The following is a 19,937-nucleotide window of genomic DNA, read 5'->3' as shown; positions in this document are numbered from 1 at the left end:
TTTCGGCCGTCAGCTTCATCTCTGCACGGTACAAACACAAAGCACAATGAATTGCGACCGCTTGTCTCGACGGGTGCGATGGCTGCTCTCGGCGCTGCTCGTGGCGGCGCTGGGGCCGGCGCCGGCATGGTCCGCTGGTAACACGACCATGGAACTCGACCTCATCTCTCCCGTCGCGGGCAGCCGGTACCGCGTCAACCCAGACACGGGCCTAGCCGTCATCATCGCGGTGCAGAACAAAGCTGTCGGGGACCCGCACAAATGGAGGTTCGACTGGACGGTCAGCTCGACAACCTGGACGTCCTCGGGGCTATTGGTGTTCGCGGACACCGGCAGCATCGGCACGCCGCAGAGCTTCTACCAGCCAGCGGTCACGGTCCAGGACGGCGACCCGTTCATTGGGCTGTCGCTGACCTTTGTGCCCAGCACCGGCAAGCCCCTGAAGCCCATGCCGCCGGGCGACTACGTGTTCGCGTGGACGTTCAGCATCGGGCCGTGGTGCGAGTTCGAAGACCGGTCGCGGACGTACTCCATCTCCTGGCCCATCAACAACGGCTCCTTCCAGATCACCGTCGCCGACGACGCGCCGTGGCCCGACCTCCAGCCGGCCAATACCTGCGCCTCGGCGGCCGGCCAGGTCAGCTTCGGCGCCACGACCCAGTACGCCGCGACGAACCAGGCCACGCCCACAACGCTGGCGTGCGTCGAGACGGACGCCGTCACCGAGAAGCCCGACCCGTGCCGGGCTACCGTGGGGAACGCGGCCGCGGCCAACATCTCGAGCATCATGACGTGGTCTGGCGGGGACTCGGCGGGGTCAGCGACGACTCCGGGGACAACATTGGCGCCACCGTCGGGGAGTGCTGCCGGCGCAGGGGTGGCAGCGACGACGCGTCCGAGTTCGGGAGTGCGCTTGCCATCCAGCTCCGGCCTAGTGGGCTTTTTTGCTGTGTTGTTACTTCTAATTTGATTTTCTGTGTATTTTTACTTCCCACGCACTCCTCCGGGGTGCCTTTCTCCATCTTTTGTATTCGTTCACTGACAATTAATTATCAATTTCTTTTTTCTTTTTTTGGCACTGCAACATGTCCAGCGTATTGGAATGACAAGGTCATTCGTAATGGTCACTATAGTAACCGTTGCGAAAAGGGGGGGGGGTTTCTGGTGTTGTATTCTTCTATGTCTACTAAAACGATCACGAACTACGGGGGCACGAAGGCGCTCAGTTAGAGTGCCCCGCGGTCACGTGCTGCGCTACGTGTTTGGGCGGGTGTGGCCCGTGCGTTGAACCTGATTGATCGGTAATTCCTACACAGTGTGACAAGTTTGTTACGCCGAGGCCCATGTTATCCCCAAATGGTGACTACTTCTGAGACTTCAACTTACGAAATGTAGAGCGACGCCACGTCAAATTCGCCACCGTGACCTATCCCAGGTTGAATGCAATCGGGCGTGCGCACGCAGCTGAGAACCTGAAAGTCATTATCAACCACTCTCAGAACAGACACTTTAGGCAGATGGTTGCTTTGTCACGGCGCATTGCAGACGACAGGCGACATGACTAACGCCGCCGCGCCAGCCCCGTCCAACCACCGAACCACACAGCCTTGGCGATAAGTGTGCGGCATGTCAGCTACGGACGATATCTGGGCCGACTCAGGCGCATTCCCCGCGCACCATGCTCTCTTTGTCCCGCAAGAGCAGCCCACTAATATCCAACGGCTTTTGTCTGTTATCGCCGCCCGGTGTTTACGACTTCGCACCCTTTGCCGACGGTGTTTGAGGCAGCTTGCAGATCCCAGGCTTTCTCGTTGTCGTCATTGCCCTGTTAACTGGCCGTCCATCGATACCGCAAGGTATTGTTGACTTGCGGTTGAGCTCTCAGAGCCTTGTGCTGATGACAAATATTTAACATCGCCAAGGTCCTCGCTCCTCCTCGAAACAGACTTGCTTCATCACCTTCGGTTTCAGCGTCCCAGCAGCTCCTAATACCCGAACCACCTCTTGCCATCAACTTGAACTCATCATGGCCACCCAAACCGGCATCACCATCGCGGGACCCAACCAGCCGTACACGGTCGTGGACACCATCCCGCGCCCGACTGTCGGCCCCAAGCAGGCGCTGGTCAAGAGCCTCTACGTCGGCTTGAACCCCGTGTACGTCTAACCCCTCCCCTTCCCACAGCCAGACTGTCAGCCAGCCCGGTAACAACTAACCCAACCCCCACCTCAAACCAACAGCGAGCCCTTCATGCAGCACTCGGGGATCCTGATCGCCGAGTTCCCGGCTGTCATCGGCAGCGACACGACGGCCGTCGTGCTCGAGGCCGGCGCCGAGTGTACCAAGCTGCGCCGCGGCGACTACGTGTTCGGTTGCGCGCCCGTGGGGCTGAACCGCTTCTCGCCGTTCCAGGAGACGTTCCTCGTCGACGAGGCGTGGGTCTTCAAGAAGACCGCCCGCGTCGGCCTCGAGGAGGGCAGCACGGTCGGCGCGGGATCGCTGGTGGGTTTCTGTCTTTGCCTCTAGAAGAATAGAAAGATGGGAGTGTGTGCTGATGAGTGCCTGGGCAGACGGCTGGCCTTGCGCTTATTGACGGGCTGAGGCTGCAGCTGCCATCGCCGGGCACGGCCGCGCCGCGCAGGGACTCGTGGGTCGTCGTCATGGGCGGCAGCGGCACTGTCGGGCAGTACGCCGTGCAGATCGCCAAGCTGTGCGGATACAAGGTGTTAGCGTCGTGCTCGCCGTCCAAGGCCGAGGTGAGGCCTATCTATCAGCATCCGCCGCGCTGTCACCTCTAGGCAAGCAGGCAGGCAGGCAGGCAGGCAGGCAGGCAGGCAGGCAGGCAGGCAGGCATTATGTGTTCCGTCGCTGATGTGTGAGGCGGGTTTGTTCGCGGCGGACAGATCGCGCGTAAGGCCGGCGCCGACGCCACGTTCGACAACCGCGCGCCGCTGGACGAGCAGCTGGGCATCATTGAGCGCGTCACGGGCGGCGGACAATTTCGACACGTCGTCGATGCCAGCGCGCAGGCGTTTGAGCTGTCCATCAAGGCGCTCGAGACCATTGCTCGTGAGGAGGACAAGTTCTTCGCGACTGTCGATGATTGGTGCGCTTTCCCCTGTTTACAGTATCATTCCCTCTTTCCGTCTTCTTCCCCCTTCAAGGGTGCAGAAACTATTTAGTGCTTCCAAGATTTTATTACATGGTGCCTCCATCGTGATTGTCCGCTAACGAAAACAACATCAACCAGGTCCGAAATGAACGTCTCAGACTCGATCAACGTCTACCGCGTGCAGTTCGGCACGCTGGGCCGTCTCGAACAGCCTCTTGGCAAACACGTCACCGGCGTGATTGCCGAACTGGTCGCCGCCTTCGAGGGCCACATCGAGACTGGCGCCCTCCGTCCGCTGGACTACCAGCTCGTGCCGGGGGCGGGGTGGGACAGGATCATGGAGAGTATTGCCGATCTGGAAGCCGGCAAGTTTACGAAGAAGCCCGTGGTCAAGGTACAAGAAGAGTGAGGAGCGAGGACAAAGATTTGCCGCCCTGAGTGGCAGGACCGATATGGGCCGAACCACGAATCACTTGGAAGGTTGAATAACGGTGGCTGAGGTCAAGATGATGCACAAGACGACGTTAATTACCACGCAAATTACTCAATTAAAACCCTGGCGCTACCACCCATTGTCCTTGCCCCGATGATCTCTCTCCTGGTCTCCACGTTGAGTTGGAAAACCCCGAAAACGTTGCCGAAGATGACGAAACCATTTGCAAGAGAGGGCCTGTCCCCCCACCCAGCGAATTCCCATGTGAAAGATACCGGGTAATGAGGGCAGAGGGTTCACGATCGAGCCAAACTCACACAGCCCCAAAGCTTTGATCAAAGCTTTCACCATAAAATTCCGTGCGTAGCAAATAAGCGAACCTTCCAACCTAATATCGCACTTCGCTAGCTGAGCGGCTTATTCGTGTATCCACAAGCCCCTTTCTTTCTTAGCGATGTTGGTCAGCTGTCTGTCGATGCATATATCGATGAGTCATTCTCGCGACAATCTCTGCATGGCGAAGGGTCGTCTCCTCGACAAAATCTGCATGGCGCTGAACTGCTACCTTGACAGCCTCAGCATGACGCTGATCCAGTACCGCGACAGTCTCTGCATGGCGCGGATCCCCTAATTTCGCGACAGTCTCTCTATGGCGCCGAACCAGTTCCGTGATCATCTCTGCGTGGTCCTGAACCAGTCCCGCGACAACCTCTGCATGGCGCCGAACCAGTTTCGCGATAATCTCTGCATGGCGCTGTATCGGTTTCGCGGCTGGCTGTGCCATTCGGTCATCCATTTTCGCGACAGTCTTTGCGGGGTTGCTAGTAATCCCCTGGATGCGGATGAAGCTCTGATCAAATTCTCTTTGGAGTTGGATGAGGTGAAAGCCCTGGCCTAATTTCTCTTGCATGCGATCCAAGCCCTGATTAACTTTCACGAGTATCGCGAGTACCTCTGCTATTTTGTCATTTTGTTTGGCGATGGTCTCTTCAAGGCCCTTGATATCCCCTTGGGGGCAGCCAAGGCGCGGATCGTTGTGAGGATGTTCCGTGTTGAGAGGGTTGTCAGAGAAGAACCGTGCGTTGCGGAGTTGAATTATTGAGGAAGTCGTAGTTGGGTGAGTGCAGCCGATAATTCTGAGCAGAGATCGGGTCTTTACCAGGGTGCGAGCCAGGGCTAGCGGGAACGAGGTGGTCTAGTTGTTTACTTTAATTGTCCAAAAGAAATTGCACAGAGGTCGGGGCATGTTCTTCATACACAGCGGCCTGAGGGGCGCTAACTTTTCCAACCTGCTTTAACTTCGGAGCAGTAAAGTGGACGGGGTGCTTTTAGGTTAAGGAATTTAAAAGCTAGAATAAGGCATCCAAAGAAAATAGCCGAGGTTCTTCTACGATAACGGGTTCGTAAACTTAAATAAGGCCCGAAACTAAACAATACAGGCGCGACTTCACGGAGGCGTTACGATAGTTTCAGGAGGAATTTGGGTAGCTAATATTGAGACACGTGGGATAATAATTTACAAAACAAGTACAGAACTTGCTGTTGTGACCGCCGAATTTGGCAGGGCAGTGCCGCCATTCTCGGGGACCTCGACAGTGCGGGACTTACTCAACTTACTCCACGTGGACCAAGCGGCCCATTCTACACGCTTGACGTCATAATAACTTCGGTCGGGCCTCGGTTAGTGTTGAAGGTAATTCCTTCCCGACAAAGAGGAAACTCCAAATAGCCAATGAGAAGGTCGGGCCCCGCCAGTTTTTCACCTAACAACATACTCCTCAGTGGACTGGCTGCCGCAATTACGACCGCACAACCTATCCCAATCGACTTGTAGCCACGCCGGCACATCAACCACAGCACCGAATCTCAGGTCAAGCAAGTACATTATTCCGTCGACGACGTCCTAGGCTATCCCTTCTTTTGACAGTTAGATGGCAGAGCTAAGCTACGCTTACCACGGGCGGCGTGCACAAGGGAATGTCTGCCCCGTACCCCGATAAAGAGCGCGGGACTTTTATCACTCACACGTTCCCCTACATCTTTGACAATACCATCATCGTCGCAGCAACCCACCCGACAGTCTCCTCCGGCTCCCAGTTTGACGAAGGGTGGTTCCTCTCCGACTTTTACGCTTTCAACTACCTCCTGAAAGGTTCAGTTACCAACCAAGTATGGCTTACGGCTGCCGAGCCTAGCAAACTGTTGAAGAAGTATGGCCCTTATTACCACGGTACCGCTTCTGAATGTCCCAAGGTCGTCCTCAGCCCTGAGCTTCTCGAGTCTGAGATCACTCCTGTAACGGTCGTTCCACCCGCCAAGATGGTTGATAAATTTCTCGACGAGGTCTCCAAAGCCGCTGCTCGCGCCAAGGACAAGCACCCAATCCTTCTGATGGTATCCTGTCACGGGTCACGAGACCACAGTCTCCTCCTCGACCATGGTAACTCCGGGAAGGGGTTTAGCCTTGTACGGCTAAAGAGCGCATTAGGAAATACCCGAACAACCTTACTCGTAACATCATGTTACTCGGGTGGATGGGTGGTTGCGCCCGACTTCAACAGCACAGCATTAGCAGCCGCTACCTTTAATGACGTGTCCTTATCGTTCCCAGTCTCAGCAAGCCTAGGACGAGTTTGCGGATCCCTCTTCGCTGGAGCGATCATCGACGCGCTCTCCAGCGCCTCTTCGCCGTTGCTCACGCAGGAGGCGAGGAAGGAGCTAGACGACAGCGAGGGCTCGGAAAGCATCCAGCCCGAGGAGCCAACCGAAATACAGACAGAAACGTACAACGAGTTCTGCCGCTCCGTCACGACGGTATTAAAAGCGCGGGGAATCTCTGACGTCCTGACCAAGGATTTTTGCTTCAGCGCCCAGGACGACCAGTGGACTTTTTCGTGGTCTAGGAGAACCGCGATTCCTTTGGCCGGCTTCAAGGAACGTTGGGATTAACTACCTACGTACCCACGCCATATATTCCCGGACGCTGCTGGTTCTATAGAATCTGTCTCTCTATCCGGCGGGGTTCAGTTCAAAGACCAGGAGCATGCGCGGGTCTACAGCATGGCGCAGCAGTTTCAGCAACTCTGCTTGGGCGATTGGAACAGGGGCTATGGCAACCAAGTAGCGTCCGCGATTTTGTTCTTCCTCAGGGGCGACCCACGCGCGCCGTCCGTCGCCAAGATGGCCGCCATCATCGAATTTCGCCAGAACGTCTGCTTATTGGCCGATAAATTTGTCTAGACCTACAAGGTAGGGCGCCCGAACGGAGAGAGCTGCGTATGGTGCCGTATACACGACTTCCGGCCGCTTGGTGAGGAGGGTGAGAACCAGGAATACAACAATCGACAATTATTGGTATGGCGGATAATGGTAGCCGATCGCACAGAGATCAAGCCAGCAACACACCAAGGACCCTCTTTCCCACGCCCTTGCATGTACGTATCACATGCTATTGCTGAAACATACCAAACGCCAGACACAGAGGAGGAAGCGCGCCGCACAGCACAAGCATACTGCGATTACATCGAGAGCCAGAGGCAACACTTCCTCGACAAGGTTATCCACTCTTCGGACATTCGACGCAAGGGTCGAGATTGGCTGCGGTGGGTTGGCAGAAAGATCCGCTCCTTCTCTCCTATCAAGGGCTCTCGGTCATTAGCTAGACATGGGGAGATACAAAACCAACCGCCTGGGACTACGTAAGGCCCCTCTCTACTAACCCCTACAGCCGGGACCGGGAGATGACGAGCTGTGAGTTAGGTCGAGGGAAGAGGGCTCAGTTGCTTTGATTGGCCAGTCTACTACGTGTAGCCGCGCTAAGAAAGTAGACCCCTAAGACTCTCGATGCTCCTCAGCCACGTGAACGGTCTGTAGGCAGGCCAAGGAAAGAGAGGTAAGATTATAACCATGGCCACGATGTCATATCTAATTAATTATATCCATAGTTATAATACACGTTGCGGGCAGTTTCGTTTAGACTTGTATCTGACATTTGGGGGTTGCCTCATATCATACTGCTAGGCTCACCTAAGGTCAACAGGTGTCTCACGTCCTTGACCAGGGCCCGTAGTAACACGTGCATACACTCACACATTATAACCAGCGAGCAAGCGGGTCTGGCGCGGCGCTATACCCGATCGGGAGGGGCGCCTTTCCCAGCGGGTGCAACAGCGTGTTCTGCATTACAGGAAAAGGAGCGAGGCGTCTTGATTGAAACGCTTCTCTTGCATGTCTCGACATCACAACAACTAAATAACGAGGGTTTGTTTTCTTTGGCATTAAAATGTACAAAACAGCGCCGTCAACTTGTAACATGCCTCATGCAGACCAAAAAAACACCACATCAAACTCCCAAACCCAAGCACATCCACCGTAGCACCATAGGGCCATACTCGTCGTACGTCTCCTTGGGAATGGCCATGTGCCGGAACGTGCCGAGACCGGCGAGCATCGACGCGCCGCGCCAGGCAGAGTATTGCGCGTCGTGCGGTGCGACGACATTGACCTGTGCGTCCCGTGGGACGGCAGCATCCAGCTCCTTACGCAGCCGGTCGCTAAACCCCGGAAGCAGGGTGTTGCCTCCGGCCTGCCGGCGTAGTGAATGTCAGAATATGGGACTGCGCAGCTCGGAAAGCCAAGGCAAAGTATCTAATGGGAGAGACATAACATACTAGCACAATATTTCCCAGCAACTCGCCTCTCAGCTGATGATCCACCCTGGCGACGGCCTCAAGGACTGCAGACTGCAACCCGTGTATGGGGGTAAACATTGGCTCAGGGGCGCGTGACGCCAGGGTCTCACCAACGGTAATTGTCTGGCCGTCGGGCAGGGTGTATAACCTCTCTCCCAGTTCCGACTTTTCCGGGTCACTACCGCTGGCGACGGAATCGGCGGAAACCCCGAGAGACACGCCGCAGCGCGCGTGCTTGATGTCGCGGATGACGGCGAGGTCGTCTTCCCATCTCTCCGTCCCTGTAATTCTAGCCCGGGCAGTCCCTACCCCTCCAGCAGCGGGTGGGCGTGGTGAACCGGCACTGGAACCGAGCATCATCGACCGCAGGTGCGAGGTGACATCGCGCCCGGCGAATGCGAACGGGCGCACGGCGTGCGGCAATGGGAAGCCCGCGTACACGGGCATCACGCTGGTGGCACCGTGGCCCGAGTCGACAACCAGCCCCGTCGTGCGTCCCGACGCGTACAAAGCCAGCGGGGCCGTGGTGGAGGAGAAGAGGGCTGGCACGTCAAAGGTCTCGAACATGATCATGGCGAACTTTTCTCTTTCGTGGCAGAGGGGGTTGATGGTTAGCAGTGCAGATTGACACGCTTTGCGTGGATAATTGACACGCTTTGCGTGGATACAGATGCAGATGATGGGGGATACCTGTCCCTAGGCCCCCAGCCAGCCGGCTCCGTCATGGCGACGGCGTGGTCCTCCGCGTTGGCATTCAACTCGCGGCCGAAGGTATATGCCCAGAGCGTTTCGAGGCTGTCCCAGTTCGTGACTGTTATGTCTTGGAGCGGCGAGACAACGTTGAGCATGAAGCGGTTGGAGTCGGTGATCTCGGGGCCGGTGAAGTTGCTCTTCCAGTTCATCCCGAGCGTGCACACTCTAATTACCGCCAACCAATAAGTTCGAATTCGAGCGTGATATCATTCGCAACAGGAAGCGGCGGGCAATCACGCTTACGGGACGTGTCTCGGATATCCCACAATGGATGCTGAGGACCACTGCAGTTAGCAAGCGAATCCCAACTATATGAGAGGCTGTTGGGAGCATCGACGCACCAAACTCGGACGAGGGCCTCACATCGCCGCCGAACCCTGCTTTTACCGTATACGATCTGCCCACGCGGCGAGATGTCAGCCGATAATTAGTGTACGGACCAGCGCTCGCTACGGGGACGTACCCGGTATCAACGACCAAGACCCGCCGCCCAAACGGCGACGCCTGGCTGTCTGCGGGACATACTCCAGAGGACGACATTATCACGCACAACCCAAAATCTGAAAAGCGTTCAATATGTGATGCGGTAACTGTTACCTAGTTATTAACGGTCAAATTCGGGCGCCTGGGCCCGTGTCGGCGCAGCAAAGGCACGCCGTCGGACCAAGGCGGAGTGGCGGTGGCTGTGCCAGGCAAGCGTATAAATCGTACGTCTAATAAGCCCGGATTGGCTGCTGGGGATCGTAGGCGTGCAGTCGGTGTGACGGCGGGGAAGCCCTCGATTAGCGAGGGGTCGGTCGACCTTGGTTGAGGGGGGTGGGGGAAGGCAGCTTCATCGTGCGGCGCAACAGAAGCGGAAAGGTGGTGTTGATGCATGGAAGGTTGCCGCGGCAGTCGTTTGGGTTTACCATCAGTCGGTCCACTCCTCGCACGAAAGGGGCTTACACGAAACCATCCTTTCCCTCCAAGAGCAATAAAAGTTTTTACACACGAATACGATACGGGTAGTAAGTATACATTGACAGCCCGAGTCCTTCTCTAAGCAGCGGCGGTGGCGTCGTCGTAGACGGCCTTGGCAGTTCCGTGTGTCTGCCAGTGATGCGGGCACGTCTCTGCCCACACGTCGGTAGCGCCGTTGATGCCCAGGCTGAACTTCATGCTCGGCGCCGCGCTCCAGTGGATGCCGCCATCGGCGTCAATCGACCAGCCCGTGCTCGCCGTGGCGCCGGGGGCCAGCTTGGTCATGTCGCCCGAGTAGGCCGGGAACCCCTTTCCGCCGCACTTGATGACGTCGGCCGTCAGCTCGCACGTGAGGGCCTTGGACACATCCTGCGTGCCCGCGCCCTTGCTGGCGAGGTAGTATTTGCCCTTGGTCGGGTCGTCGACCAGGAACTTGAACGTCTTGGCCGGGTCGGCCACAGGCGCCGCGTTGACGCTGTCTTTGGTCAGCCACTGGTCTGTCTCTCCATCTCGGGCCGGGGATCCTCCTACCAGAGCGCCAGGATGGCTGCCGAGAATACGACCTTGAAAAACATCGTGGACGGTCTTTTGGTCGGATGGGTGCGTAGGGATGGTAATTACTGCGACGACACAGGGGACACCGGTCTCCTTTGAACGAGGGATCCCACTTAAATAGCTACGTGGCTTGCCTTGGCTTGCCTTGGCTTGGCTGAAGTGCCGGGTATGATTGCACGTCGTGTTATAGGTAATAAGGGATATAGATTGCCACTCGCCAACTTCAACCGAGCGTCTGTCGGGTAAAATATGCGCGGCTTTGGAAAGTCCCCATCAGACGGAGTGTCGACGGCTGAAAGACGGTCGCGCCCAAATGCCGGATAATCAGGATGCTTTTGGACCGCTCCCGAGCACCCTCGCCTCGCCTCGGCAGTTCCGACTTTTGTGTTCTGCTTGGCTGCATTCTTACACTTCTCACTGCTTGCTTACAGGGTAAGGTACTTTCCGGGCCTGTGGGTTAGTATTCGGGTTTTGGGATCTTGGCCATTGTTATCCGAAGAAGGTTGGCTGAGCCCAGAAAGCCTCGAAGAGCGAAAGTCGCGGACTTGGAGGTGAGCAGTTTGCAATGTTCAATGTCCCCGGTCCTTCTAATACAGCTAGTCGTTGCGGCGATTGCCTCTCTAGATTAGCCACTGCCGTGCAGTTGGCGTGTGAAATAGGAGACAATATGTTATGAAACGAGCGATGATAAAAATAAACAGGTTCTTGAAGTTGTCTTACTTGTCATTGACGACCTATTGGCGTTGCTGTAGACAAAGAATACGAATCAACAATATAGAAACCCGCCTTGGCGAGGCATGTATGTAACGCTTCCCGCAACGAGAGCCGGTTCTCGGAGACGGACTTGGGCCCATTCGCAATGTAATTATCGTTGCCCCATGGCTTTATCTTGACGAGCACGTATACGCTTCGGCCCGTTGACAATAAAGTCATCTCGTGCACCGGGCTTTACCTTGATGTTTGCATACATGTTTCCGCTGAAAAGGTATGCTTCGCCATTTCCCTTCGGGTGCGGAAGGACGGCGTAAATATGGGTGAAGTTGGCTGAGCGCAAAGAAGGCCATAGTAGTAGTTGTGTGTAGGCCGTTGACGATGAGGCGCTTGTCGGTATCGATGAGGGCGTACTTGTCACCGCTAAAGAAATGTGCCTCATTTTCAGCTACTAACGACACCCGATACACGTAGTAGTGCGCAAATTTATCATGTTTTGGTGTTTCACTTGAAAGGTGCCCACAGGCGTGACCACACTCTGCCCATTCCACGCTCCACCTTCCTTTCCTTTCAAGTTCCTTTTCCATAACACAATTTGCTCCCAACAAGCCCACCCACATGGCATCGAACCTTTGAACTTGCGCCTCCGACACTAAACCTGGTGGTTCTTCTCGGAAGACTCCGTCGGGAGCCAGTTATTTCGATAATGAATGGGCCAACGACTGTGGCGGTAGGTACGCTGCGATTCGCCGAACCAATGGGGGATTTGTTGTAATACATGTAATGCAGTGGTATTCGCCTAAAGTGCTTTATCGTGGGGCTATTCTGGGGTACGCAAGAATGTATGAAATATGTTGGGGGTCTTTGTACACCGGTTGCCACCCCCGGCACACGCGCCAGTTGGGATTTTCTCCCACCTCTTTTTGCGGCCCAGTTCTCGTCCGTTGCTGCCCTGCATGATACGGATCAGCTAGGGCCAACAGATAGTTCCACAGGCCGTGGCTACCAACATTTGCAGCCTCGCTGTGGCGACTATTCCGCCGTCTGCGCTAATCCAGGCCGTACACGCCGGTTTCGCCTGCCTTCAGCTGCTTTATGCTTCGCACAAGCAAACCGCAGCGTCGCCCCGCGGCGAGGCTGGCCGCGAAGAGGATATCAAGTCGGTTTCAGGCGGCCTTCATCTAGAACTATATTGTGACGCGAATCGGTTTTGACTGTCAAACTGCAGTTTTTAGGCCATGTCGGCGTAATAAAGGCAGCAAGGTCAAGTGGTGGTGGCAGTGCCAGGCAATCCTGTGAATCGCACGTCCAATAGGCCCAGAAGTGGTTGTCACACCTCAAATTCTCACAACTTTGCCTATCAAGTAGTTGGTTTGTCATTCTGAGCCTATGACTAGCCCTGCTAATTGAAGCTATCGTACGGAGTACCAACTGCCTTGACCATGCAATTCTCCATGTGTGTTCATCTACATCTTACCAGCAAGCGATGATCAGAAAACCCATGTGCGTCTTCTCAATTCCGACACAGTCGCGGCGAATCCTTTTGTAGAGCGCGTTCAGAAACGCAACTGGACTGGCACTAAAACTGCATTCCTCGTATTCACCAGGACGGCTTCCACGAACCTGTCTGCGGCGATGTCCATGCCCCCCGTGTTCAGAGTGTACGCAAGCCCCAAGAAGCGGCAGAGCCTGACGTACTCGCTGTATGATGCAAGGCAGAGCTGGCCTGCGAACAGGTTGAGCTGCATTATTAGCTCGGGCGAAGCTGCCCAGCCCTGGGGGTGGAGCGGAGGGACAGTGTACGCGCGGAGGTCGTCCAGGGAAGGGAATGTCAGGCTTGGCTGGGGGAGATAGGCGTGCAGCGCCACCGCGCAGGCCTCGGCACCGTCGGTGTTCGCGATGCAGGACTTGAGCTGGTCTGCCTCCCATTGGCTGACAACGACCATGCGCATCCCGTAGCGAAGGCTGTTGTCATCGTTGTCGTCGTCGTCGTCGTCGTCAACATGGCTCGTGAGAATCCACTGGACAGGGCGCTGGTACGTGTCGGAACAGACCGCTTGGCCGTCGCTGTTGACAACGGTTCGCGCGAAATCGGCCGTAACGAGCAGATCCTGCTCGTCGCTGGGAAAGCCGGCGGGTGAGAGGTATATTCTGCTGCGCTGGAATCTTGCATCGCCGTGAACGCAGGCATGAATGCTCTGCTGTCGGGCGGGGTGCGCCCGGTACGGACGAATAGGACGACGTCTTCGTGGAGACGGTGGCAAGCCGCCTTTCGAGGAGCCGGGCGCTCGATTTGCCGCTCCTCCTCGATCTCGGGGGCTAGTTCGCGCTCCTGCTCCTCTTGGAGACTGCCAGCCCATGATTCCGTCATCCCAGGTCGGAATTCCTCGCATTTCTGTGGGGTCTTCTTCTTAATCTCTGCTAGACGAGAGTCCACCTCCGGCATTGATTCGAGCCTGGAGACGAAAACAGAAGGCCCGGCTCGGCCGGTCTCGGCAATACGCGGCCGATAACGCCGATCTAGAGACTAAGCTTCGTCCTCCAGGTGCGCATCCACATCCACGGCTGTGAAGTGCCCAGTTTCCCTGACCCTGTCCCACATCGCCTCCCAGTACTGGTGGCGGCATCCCTAGGCTGCCCAGAGCGGTCCGCTTCGACCTATCTCGGCCAATGTCTCCGATATAGACCAGGTCAGGACGTCGGCCACCTGAAGCGGTCGTTCGCTGCCGAGACCTCGCAGCTTGCGGATCCTAGTCTGTATTTCTGTCGACACGCAGAAAGTCACGGACTGGTTTCCGCATTCGCATGCAAGCTAAAAGAGTAAGAATTACGTCAGCCACCACACAAGAAGAGTCTTTGGAAATCAGGAGTAAGCTAACCTTGGGCGAGAGTGTCTTTGGTGACGCCAGCACCCAGCGTCACAGCAGGGCGGTACGAGTCTGGAAGCCGCAGGTCTGTTCCTCTGGTATGGGCCTGGTCCAAGAAGACAAGGCACCGGTATGTATGCGAAGCAAATTGCGACATCAAACTGACTGTCAAGTTCGAGGCAATATCTCAGAGAAGACCGCCAGAACAATGATCAGCCGCACCATCAATCACCTTCAAACACCGTAGCGGACAAAACATCTTTTGTTTCCTCCTGGCTCTTCAGAACTCGTCGTGCACGATCTTGTGAAATTTGGCAGGGATCGGGAAGGGTTAACGAAATCATCGCCCCCGATCACACCTTAATTAGTAGTACCCTCCTGGTCCTCTTCCTCGCCCTCGCTGTCGCTAAGAATCGGCGCCTGTCCCAGCACCACAACCTGCGCAATTGGCTTTTCTAGGCGATCAACATCGTCCTCGGGCGTGCCTTCAACCTTTGTCGGCGACTCAATGCAATACCCCCGGTGGACGACACAGAGGCGGAAACCGTTCTGCGGGCCGTGACGGCCCGTCTGGCAGATGAAGAGCAACGACTGGCGCAAAATGTTGGTTTTCTTGTCGCCGTTGCCGTTCCAGTAATCCGGAGTAATACATCCCATCCCGTGTTCTAGAAAATCCTATCTAGCTGGACCCTGTTTTGCTGATGGCGCAACGACACACAGTTACAAATTTGGGTTAGTTCTTTATTTGCCCTGTTCTCCATTCCAGGCAAATATCCCGTCACTGTGTCCGCGTGCAAAACATGTGCTCTTTTGCCTACAACGCTTCGTTAGATTCAGTGAGAGAATTATCTATGGAAAGAGACGGAATTTGACACTACGGCACGGCGTGAGTCTTCTCGGTGTACGTGTCATCGGGTCGTAAATCTATGGTTATGCCGAACCTTGAAGGTTCCGGGCCGTTCAGAGTTCGGGTGTGTGGAGTTCGGGTGTGTGGAGCGGAGCGGCCGGTATGTGATGCGCTAGTTGTAGCCGGATCCGAGAACCTTTGGTGTTGGACTTGTGCTTCGTGCTTCCGCCGGGTATTGGCTTTTTTCGTGACCAACTTTAATCTATATATCGAATTCTTCAGATGAAGACTTCGGCAATGGGGTCCACTTCGCCCGGGGCCTGAGGTCCCGCCAACCCACCCTACTAAAGGTTAAAAACCCCTAGTCAAAATCACTGCACTAATGTTTTTCCATTCCCCGGCCTTGGAGCTAATTAGGCACAAAGTAGAGCTCTCCTCTCAGCCCGGAAGCATACTGAAAGCCCCGCCAGGGGAGATTGATCCAGCATTCGTACCTCAGGCCTTCGGCCTGGGAACTTAGAAAAGACAACCCGTTCTATCGACAGTTTTTCAATACCCCACAACCACTGTCGCGTCAATCAGGCACACACACCGTCACCAGACAACAACATCAACAAAAACAAGAAAAATTGCTGATGTCGATATGGCCGACGCAGAAACGCCTCCTCTCTGCCAAGGGGGGTTTGGATTGCACCGACACGTGCAAATGGTGGCCAACACCGAAGATCGCGCAACTCTCAAGAAGGCTTACGACGGCCTCCGGGCTGCAAACGAAGAGCTTGCGGGGCTGGAACGTGATCGCGAGCGCTGGATGGCTACCAAAGCGATTTACTTCCAAACAGGGAACAATCGGCCGTCTCGTCGTGAACGAGAGATTTGGGAGAGCTTCAGAGATTGGTGGTCCCACGCCGGCCGAAACGCTGTCCTCGAGTCCGAAACCAGCATCGACGAAGAGCTCAGCAGACTAAACGTTTCGAGCCACAGCCCTCGAGAAACCCAAGACGCTCTTCGCCACTCGATCAACAAACTCTCGCGCCCGTTTTTTAAGAAACCTGTACATCCTAGACATGCCCGACGAGATTCTTCTCTTGGTACTCAACCTTTTGCGCGGCTCCCAGCCCGACGAGTGCTCAGAATGGCATATCGGTACAGAGGATATTCGGAACTGCCGTCTGACCTGTCGGCGTCTTTGCAGCCTCAGCGACCCGATGCTCATTCGTCTTATACGCCTTAGACTCACGCCTTCGTCTTTTGAGCGCCTGGGGGAAATTTCCCGTCACCCCACTATTAGAAGAGCTGACCCAACAACGAAATCGCCCATCAACGAAATTGACCCACACCATACCCACACCCACTCCACGGGCGCAAATCATCCACTTCTACAGAAAATAACTAGCCAAAAAGTACTCAATCCTCTTCTTCAGCCTCTCTGTATCGCTCGAGCCCACGGGCGATTATTTCCCGGGCTTCTTCGACTGCATGTGGCTGATTTGGTGCCCGGGCCGGTCTTTTTCGCTTGGGGCATCTGCCAGGCTTTTTGGGCGTTGTCAATGTCCTGAATACCTGCAAATTTCTCATTTCCATCTTCGTATACCCTCTTACGCGTGCGAGGCTTTAAAGCCTCTAATTCGGTCGTGAGATGCGTAATTTGTGCCTTCAAAGACGCGATCTCCGTATTCTTCAGATCCAGGGACCTCCCTACCTTGGTAAATAAGGCCCTCACACGCCGGTAAGCCGGACTGAGGGCATTCCGAATACTATCCTGGTACTTCTTAATGTCCTGACTACCATGAGGTGTTTTGAGGAGCTTGTCGTCGTCGTTCGGGGCCGCCGTCGGCGGCGTTGAAGGCCTGGCCGGGAGGGCATCTTCGTTGACGAACGCCTCGGGATCATCCAGTATACGGGCCGGGTTGTACGGCCAGATCCCCGTATTACTAAAGCCCGAGATAATGTTACGGGCGTTCATGCCCCGGGCCAAGGCATCTCTATAGCAAAAAAGGAACCGTTACTTGTTGATAGGCGCCGACGAAGTGAAGCCCGCGAGGGCCTTGGTGTTTTGCCTAAAATAGTTCTTCAAAGGTGAAAAGACTGAGCGATCGAGAGGCTGGGACTTTTGCGATGTATATGAGGGCAGAAAGACAAACTGGACCTTGTTTCTCTATTCCGTCAATATGAATTCTTCGTCTACATCGCTCGAATGTTCGTCAAGGATTAATAGACGCTATTCGCCCGGCGTTTGGGGCATTGTTTGGATCAGGTAGACCTCCTTGAGCCATTTTGAAGCGATTTTGGCGTTGCTCCAGCCTATTATTAAGTAGTCATACTTCCAATCCGGGAGTTCGGCTTCCAGGCTGAAGTCATAGGGAAAGTATTACCCTTGAAGACTGGCCCTGGTAAATATAATTATGGGCTTTAAACGAATACCCCCTACAGTGCCGCATTCGATAACTATGACCCAGGCAGTTACATTAGAGCTTTATAGGTAGGTTCGGTTCGTTAGGGAGCTTCCGATGACCTTTCCGGCTCGGGTCTCAAGCTCCTACATACCGTGCTCGTCCGTATTGGCGATGTTGGCCGGTTTGACCTTTTTGTCCTTGATCTGGAAGTCCAGGCGCTTATAGAAGTCTTCGTAAGCCTCACGAGTAGAGCCTCTGACGCGAGAGGATTCCGACAAGGCCGAATTCTTCATTTTTACCGCCGGGTTGCGGCGTAGGAAGCGATCCACATATCGCTCGCCCACCATCTTTTTCGTGCCAGCCTCATCAAGTATAGCCTGAGCGAATCTCTAGACCTAACGACGGCTAGGCGCACGCCCTACAGCTTCCTCATTAAGGTAACAGTCGGCTAGGAAGCTTTCCTGCGCATCGGAGACATTTTTTTCCGTCTGTTACTTTTTGCTCGATTTTCTGCGCCATGGATGCGTTTACAGAGGGTCGAGGCAGGGATGCCATGTAACTTGGCAGCGTCCTTCTGCGAAGCGCCCTGCTCAACAGAAAATATTGCAGCTTCAATGAGCTGCTCGCGACGGTCCGACATGGCCTATTTTGAAGCAATTTGGGCTTGATTTGATGAAGTTATGGTATTTTAAAGCTGTAGGATGGGAAATTAGATGACAGGGGCAGAGATTTCGTTGTAGGGCGATTTCCTTATTGGGTCACCAGGTCTAGTAAGGGCGTCGAAGCCATCCGAGTTGTCCTTTAGTCTATACTTACAAACAGAGATTCAACGACGATATCAATGAGTTGATTGATTTTCATCTCGAGGAAGTCGAAACGGTATTAAGTGTACTCGAACTCAAGGAATCTTGGGTGCACGGTGACGGCCCTAGTGAGAGGCGAATCTTTTCAGAGGAGCAATGGCTGGAGCTTGTTACAAAGGCCAGAACAACTCTCGCTGCCTGGCGTCAATTCCGAGAAACAGGTTCTTGCGACGACGAGCAGAATCGAGTATTTCTAGAAGCGACACATCAAAAGTACTAGAGACTTTACGACGTGCAAGAGTCGATCAGATGGTACACGGTCCTCCCCCGAGGTGTTGGCTATGCTGTGGCTAGGATGCCGCGGGTAAGAAGCCTACAATTTGACAGTATAGACGATTTGCCTTTCGAATCACGCTCGTTCATCAGTCATAGAGGAGATTTTCACGGCGCAGTCTATGATAATATGCTACAACCAACGGAAGGGCATGCGGATGATCAGGGACTCGACGTGGACACCTGCATGCTCATTCCCAAGACTACATTATATCCCCGAAACCGGAATACGGCTGCATAGTATCGTCATCAATTTATCGTTTCTGAACGATATTCGGCACCTACTACCGCGCCCGAGGTACCGAGAGGGCGTTTTGTCCACGATGCAGCAGCTGAGAGACTTTCAACTCCAAATAGTCAAGTGCGGCTCAAAGAACGATTCGGAACAGGTTTTCAAGTTTCACTTGGATACTCTAAATCTAGAACACCTATTCTTTTCCTTGTGTGAAAATGAAAATAGCTGGGGGTTAGCCCTAATGGGCCCGGCCTTAACCTCACACCCGTGGCTGAACCTTACAAACATTGAGATGCGTAACATTACTCTCGACCTGTCCGACCTTCGCATCTTCCTAAAGAGAATACAGCCGACGTTGATCACGTTGGGTATGCATCTCTTCGAATTGCGAACTGGCACCTGGGAAGAGGCCCTAGACGCGTTGCAGGAGAAATCCTATCGGAGATTCAGGATTAGCACGCCATCGGGCGCCGAGTGTGACGACTTGTCAGTGGAAGAAATTAACTATATATTCGAGTATGACTACGGTAACTTTGGCTTGCCTCTAGTGGAGCTGTACGTCTGCAAACTATTGATAGACAACCCTTTTCGGGCTATCCGAGACAACGAGTAAAGCGTGGAAGATGACGCGGACATCACGGAAGCCAACGTGGAAGACACGGAGGGATTGGAAGGCAACCTAGAAAACACGCAAGGCGGCACTACTTGAGGGAGACAGGTAATCCCGGATACCTACCGGAAGTTCTCCATATCGAAGCGGTGACAAGGCACCACAATACAAAAAACCCAAAAACAACACTAAGGCGAGCCGCAGGGGAGCCTTATAGAGTACAGAAATGGGACTCCATAGCCAGATAGTCGATATAACGAAGAAAAAGGCACTACTACGTACACTAGTCCGGGGATCTCAATTTGTGGTAAAAAGACGTGATTTCTAAAAAATAAAAAAATAAATAAGAAATGGCTAGAAAAGAAGGTAAAGGGCGAAGCCGCCCCTCTGATAAGAGGAGGGCGAGCTGCCCACCTTATATGAGGTGGGCAGGCCAAGTAAAAAGTAAAAAAGCACACTGGATTAAATTGGGCAAGGGTGTGAATAACCCCCTTTGTTACCCGGCCCCCGAACCCCTGAATCGCTGCCAGCCTGTCCTCGATGCCTTCAAGGGCCTCCCTGAAACCCTACGAAACACCTCAGGCGGTATGCGCTAATTCGGAACGAAGTGTTCAAGTGTCTTCCACTTGG

The 19,937-nt window shown here is 54.6% G+C and overlaps 7 protein-coding genes across 7 annotated transcripts; 4 read left to right on the top strand and 3 right to left on the bottom strand.

The window, feature by feature from the left end:
- Positions 1 to 46: 46 nt before the first annotated feature.
- Positions 47 to 970, top strand: B0T26DRAFT_676000 (uncharacterized protein; the record flags this gene model as incomplete). Its single annotated transcript, XM_060439914.1, has 1 exon — positions 47 to 970. One exon carries the CDS (start codon positions 47 to 49, stop codon positions 968 to 970), a length of 924 nt encoding a protein of 307 aa, XP_060296520.1.
- A 1,056-nt stretch (positions 971 to 2,026) lies between these two features.
- On the top strand, positions 2,027 to 3,522 carry B0T26DRAFT_675999 (chaperonin 10-like protein; the record flags this gene model as incomplete). The annotated part of the gene is made up of 5 exons (XM_060439913.1): positions 2,027 to 2,157; positions 2,242 to 2,503; positions 2,572 to 2,757; positions 2,905 to 3,107; positions 3,252 to 3,522. 5 exons carry the CDS (start codon positions 2,027 to 2,029, stop codon positions 3,520 to 3,522), a joined length of 1,053 nt encoding a protein of 350 aa, XP_060296519.1.
- Positions 3,523 to 5,517: 1,995 nt separating this feature from the next.
- On the top strand, positions 5,518 to 6,495 carry B0T26DRAFT_645714 (uncharacterized protein; the record flags this gene model as incomplete). Its single annotated transcript, XM_060437756.1, has 1 exon — positions 5,518 to 6,495. A coding segment is annotated over one exon (978 nt), but the record flags the coding sequence as incomplete, so codon positions are not given.
- Positions 6,496 to 7,888: 1,393 nt separating this feature from the next.
- B0T26DRAFT_751753 (actin family) lies at positions 7,889 to 9,530 on the bottom strand (the record flags this gene model as incomplete). The annotated part of the gene is made up of 6 exons (XM_060445428.1): positions 7,889 to 8,131; positions 8,217 to 8,823; positions 8,928 to 9,155; positions 9,234 to 9,264; positions 9,332 to 9,387; positions 9,454 to 9,530. 6 exons carry the CDS (start codon positions 9,528 to 9,530, stop codon positions 7,889 to 7,891), a joined length of 1,242 nt encoding a protein of 413 aa, XP_060296517.1.
- A 498-nt stretch (positions 9,531 to 10,028) lies between these two features.
- B0T26DRAFT_675996 (uncharacterized protein) lies at positions 10,029 to 10,525 on the bottom strand (the record flags this gene model as incomplete). The annotated part of the gene is made up of 2 exons (XM_060439912.1): positions 10,029 to 10,425; positions 10,482 to 10,525. The coding sequence occupies 2 exons, from the start codon at positions 10,523 to 10,525 to the stop codon at positions 10,029 to 10,031; spliced, it is 441 nt and encodes a 146-aa protein (XP_060296516.1).
- Positions 10,526 to 12,587: 2,062 nt separating this feature from the next.
- On the bottom strand, positions 12,588 to 14,934 carry B0T26DRAFT_802777 (uncharacterized protein). Its single transcript, XM_060447067.1, has 6 exons — positions 14,458 to 14,934; positions 14,096 to 14,248; positions 13,875 to 13,979; positions 13,447 to 13,736; positions 12,840 to 13,375; positions 12,588 to 12,801 (listed from the first exon to the last, which is right to left on the bottom strand). The coding sequence occupies exons 1-6, from the start codon at positions 14,738 to 14,740 to the stop codon at positions 12,690 to 12,692; spliced, it is 1,479 nt and encodes a 492-aa protein (XP_060296515.1). The 5' UTR covers positions 14,741 to 14,934; the 3' UTR covers positions 12,588 to 12,689.
- Positions 14,935 to 15,438: 504 nt separating this feature from the next.
- B0T26DRAFT_710705 (uncharacterized protein) lies at positions 15,439 to 16,528 on the top strand. The gene has a single exon (XM_060441991.1). It carries the CDS (start codon positions 15,574 to 15,576, stop codon positions 16,162 to 16,164), a length of 591 nt encoding a protein of 196 aa, XP_060296514.1. The 5' UTR covers positions 15,439 to 15,573; the 3' UTR covers positions 16,165 to 16,528.
- The last annotated feature ends 3,409 nt before the right edge of the window (positions 16,529 to 19,937 follow it).

Source organism: Lasiosphaeria miniovina (genome assembly GCF_030549165.1).
Source record: "Lasiosphaeria miniovina strain SMH2392-1A chromosome Unknown B0T26scaffold_4, whole genome shotgun sequence".
Classification (NCBI taxonomy): Eukaryota; Fungi; Ascomycota; class Sordariomycetes; order Sordariales; family Lasiosphaeriaceae; genus Lasiosphaeria; species Lasiosphaeria miniovina.
This window is presented reverse-complemented; position numbering and strand designations above follow the sequence as displayed.